Source organism: Pinus tabuliformis, chromosome X, assembly GCF_031772625.1.
Source record: "Pinus tabuliformis cultivar Carrire ecotype Pingquan chromosome X, CPIR1, whole genome shotgun sequence".
Lineage (NCBI taxonomy): Eukaryota > Viridiplantae > Streptophyta > Pinopsida > Pinales > Pinaceae > Pinus > Pinus tabuliformis.
Genome location: NC_142308.1, coordinates 981,325,928 through 981,330,347, shown reverse-complemented (window position 1 = coordinate 981,330,347; position 4,420 = coordinate 981,325,928). Strand labels below are relative to the sequence as shown.

Sequence of the window (4,420 nt, the reverse complement as noted above, 5' to 3'; positions counted from 1 at the left end):
CCATTACAACCAACTGCGATCCAAAGTATCAAAATGATCTCTGCTTGTTCACGAACCTTCTTATGCACCGCGCCCAAATTGGCTTCCTGGACACACTTCATTCATCCACCGCATGGGAGGGGATTTAATGCCCCTTGGTGATTGATTGTCCCATCATTAATCAACCCCATCAGGGAGCCCAACCATATACATTAAATGGTTGATAAACATTGACAAATATAAGACACCAATGCAAGAAAACAAGAAAACATAACAATATGGTTAGCAAGAATTCAAATTTCAAGATTTGGAAGTGAGTTACATAACTAAAAAACTTCAAAAACCTTTTAATAACACAAATAATCACAAATCTTCTATTTTTTTTCAAGTAAACACTTATACATATTGGAACCAATGACCTTTTCAAATATAATGCTTTAAAAATTAACAACACAAACCCCATTTTATAAAAGACAAATAACTTAATAAATATAATCACTATTTTTTTATTAAATAGTAAACACGGTTAAAGCAATCACGACATTACAACTTTTCTTTCATTAAATAAATAATAGACACTTCAATCACGACATTACAACTTTTCTTTCATTAAATAAATAATAGACACTTCAATCACGACATTACAACTTTTCTTTCATTAAATAAAATAATAAACACTTCTTTAAGCAATCACGACATTACAACTTTTCTTTCATTAAATAATAAACACTTCTTTGATGTAAATATCTATTAAATATAACTACGAATTTGAAACTATTAATCACAACCTTTCTTTCCTCAGATAGTAAACACTTCTTTGATATAAATATTTATTAAATATAAATACTAATTTGAAACTATTAATAGTTTAATATTAAGTTAAACTTTTTAGAAATATTAATATTTGATTTCAGAATATTAATATTAATTTAAAAATTATAATATCAACCAAACAAATTTGAATATAATCTTTATTTAAATAATCCGAATCTTTATAGTCTTTATTTAAATAATCCGAATCTTTTGATACCTCCTCCTCCGCCTCCAGGTTTAAAAAATAAATAAATTATATTATAATGTTGATACTTGGACCTAGCGTGAAAATGACAAAGCCCCCAATGTTATGAAATTCTGCACCGCTTAACCCTAGGTCACCGAGTATATAAGTTCCAAGTAAGTAAGTAAATAAATAAATAAATATATTATAATGTTGATACTTGGACATAGCGTGAAAATGACAAGGCCCCATGTTATGAAATTCCGCCCCGGTTTCCTAAATATAACCCTTGGGTATATAAGTTCAAACTAAGTGTAGAGATTCCGTTAACCGTTTTGCGGGGATTGGGCGAGAAGTGTGCAGGAGTGCACAGGCCGGGCTTGAAATCCGGATCTCTGATAGGGTCAGCGACCGGCCGTAATAGAGCCCAGCAGGAAGTCCGGGCAGTCCTCGGTTCTTTGAACGGCCCGAGCCGTGTTAAAACCCAACTTATGCGTTAACCAGGCTTGCTCATTTCACTCTCAAATCTGCTGTCACTTCAAATTTTAAAGAAAGGGATCAGAGTCTTCGTGGAAGTGCCAGCTGCACTCTGTAGAAGGAATAATTCCATCTGCTGGTCTGTAGACAACTTTCTCGCACACACAAACCCACGCGGCGCAATGGCGAATGCACAGGCAGGACGCAAATAATAGGAGGCAGGGGAGTGGTTTTAAAGAAAGCGAATTGGAAAACTGGGTAGCGAGAGGGATCGGAGATTTTGGACCACAATGCAGGTTCCGGGCTTTCTCGCGCTGGGAGGTCGCAGGATTCGGCAGATCCAGAGGGCAATGCAAAATGCCAAGATGACGCTGCTGTGCCTGTTCGTAACGGTGTTGGTTTTGAGAGGCACGATCGGTGCTGGGAAGTTTGGGACGCCTGAGCAAGATTTTAATGAGATTCGTGAGCATCTGATCGTGGGAAGGCGAGGGGAGCCGCACAGGGTCCTGACTGAGGTCGTTGCAGAGAGTTCCAACAACAAGACACCCCCGGTGGTAGAAGAAGAAGTGGAAGAACCGGATGTGGAGCGAGATCCGAGCGTGCCATACAGCTTCGGCCCCAAGATCTCTGACTGGGACGACCAGCGCAGTGAATGGCTTGCGGAAAATCCCGCATTCCCCAATTTTTTGCCCGGTGGCCGTCCTCGGATTTTGCTGGTCACGGGTTCGGCTCCGGCCCCGTGTGAGAGTCCTGTGGGAGATCATTTACTCTTGAAGTCCATCAAGAACAAGATCGATTACTGCCGTCTTCACGGCATCGAGATCTTTTACAACATGGCACATTTGGACCATGAGATGTCTGGTTTCTGGGCCAAGCTTCCGCTCATCCGCAAGCTTATGCTCACCCACCCTGAGGTGGAATTCATCTGGTGGATGGACAGCGACGCTATGTTCACCGACATGGTCTTCGAGCTCCCCTTTGAGCGCTACAAGAATCACAACTTCATCATGCACGGATGGGAGGAGCTCGTCTACAATCGCAAGAACTGGATTGGCCTTAACACCGGTAGCTTCTTGCTTCGTAACTGCCAGTGGTCGCTCGACATCCTGGACGCATGGGCGCCTATGGGACCCAAGGGGAAAATTCGTACCGAAGCCGGGAAACTGCTCACGCGCTCGCTCGTTGGCCGGCCTGAGTTCGAAGCCGACGACCAGTCGGCATTGGTGTATTTGCTAATCACGCAGAGGGAAAAATGGGGGGATAAGGTCTACCTGGAGAGCGCTTACTATCTTCACGGTTACTGGGGCATTCTTGTGGACAAATATGAGGAGATGATGGAGAAGCACCACCCGGGGCTTGGGGATCACCGCTGGCCGCTGGTCACTCACTTTGTCGGCTGCAAACCCTGCGGCAAAGTAGGGGATTACCCTGTGGCACAGTGTTTGAGACAGATGGAGCGAGCCTTTAATTTCGGAGACAACCAGATCCTACAGATCTACGGCTTTACTCACAAGAGTCTCAGCAGCCGCGGCGTAAAGAGAACCCGTAACGACACAGACAAGCCTCTGGAAGTCAAGGATGAGCTCGGTCTTCTGCACCCTGCTTTCAAGGCCGTCAAGGTTTGAATTTGTCCACACATCGAATGGTACGCCCTTACATTTTTTCCTCTGCACTTCTTTGGCTGCATCAAGAATTTTGTCCGGCGCCTCTTGGCCTCGGCTTTCATGGCAGCAGCTTTATTATTAGATTGTAAAGCATGTGTATGTTTTGTACTAGGGTTCCATTCAAGCCTTCCCCCCATTGCGATTTTGGGAATAAATCTGTGTTAGAAATGCTTTGAACATACCCATGGAAGCACAGGGATCGACCTGGAGCTTTGTCAATGGACAGTGTAAGTAAAATTGCAGTCAGGTTAAAGACTGTATCATTATATAGTATTTATCTATTATTGCTTCCAGAAAACCAATGTGTTTTTGGTTGTCCGTTGGTCTAACGGACAGAGATTTCGATTTTGATTACTTCTAACAACCAATATATTTTTGGGTGTCGGTTGGTCTTACAAACAGATTTCGCAAAATTGATTTTTTTTTTTATCCTCTTTTTCTTTTACTTCTCTTTATAATTATAGTTCTTCTGAATGCCCACCCTTGCTGTCAAGCATTATACTCTGCCATGTCTTGCATCCATTTTTTCTCTTGGTAAAAAAGTTTTTTAAAAGTGATAGTCATGAGTGACTTGACTGAATCACGAGTGTCATGTGAACATTGAAAACAAAGGATTTTCAAAGATTCGAAATGGATCAAATATGATTGTATCCAATACTTAATTGATTGTTGTGTTTATTTTTGATGGTTGCTGTTACTCATGGTGTATTATTCATTATTCATGGTTACTGTTGTTAAGTTTATTCATGATGAGAAAATTTTGTAGTGATGATGTAATAGGTTTTAATTTTAAGTCCAATGATTGCGAAGTGGAATTGGAGATTTGGAAAAACATTTTTGCAGGAAGGAATGAATTCCATAATGTGCACTTGTTCTACATTGCATTAATCTGGGATCGTACGTAATCATAAAATTGTTACTTTCCCTTCATCATAATGTAAATACGATATGGTTAATAAACGATAGAAGTATTTTTTTTTTTATAATAATTATTTACTTATATTTTATCAAATCTTGCAAAATGAGGGCCAGATCAAGGACAGGCAAAAGAATTGAACGCTTCTATATTTTTGGTTCTCTGATTATGAGGGAAGTGAAGTGCCCTCGTGGGCAGTGAAACATTCACTTGAAAGGCACGATGAGGAAATTTGTTTGTGCGTTCAAACGATAAAAAATAATTGTGAAAGGCCCCATTTCAATATAGGATATATTTGGGCCCCAAAGAATAACGGTTATCTATATTATAGAACCATTATTCTTAAGAGCCCATTAAATATAATTTTCACTTTTAACTGTTATTTGG

General features: G+C 40.3%; 1 protein-coding gene across 1 annotated transcript; it reads left to right on the top strand.

Moving 5' to 3' along the window:
- Positions 1-1,318: 1,318 nt before the first annotated feature.
- On the top strand, positions 1,319-3,802 carry LOC149143006 (xyloglucan 6-xylosyltransferase 2-like). Its single transcript, XM_089446202.1, has 2 exons — positions 1,319-3,098; positions 3,230-3,802. The coding sequence occupies exon 1, from the start codon at positions 1,744-1,746 to the stop codon at positions 3,076-3,078; it is 1,335 nt and encodes a 444-aa protein (XP_089302328.1). The 5' UTR covers positions 1,319-1,743; the 3' UTR covers positions 3,079-3,098; positions 3,230-3,802.
- The last annotated feature ends 618 nt before the right edge of the window (positions 3,803-4,420 follow it).

What these genes read in the sequence shown, in the direction of transcription:
- LOC149143006 (XM_089446202.1), top strand. Translation starts at nt 1,744, where the DNA reads ATGCAGGTTCCGGGCTTTCTCGCGCTGGGAGGTCGCAGGATTCGGCAG.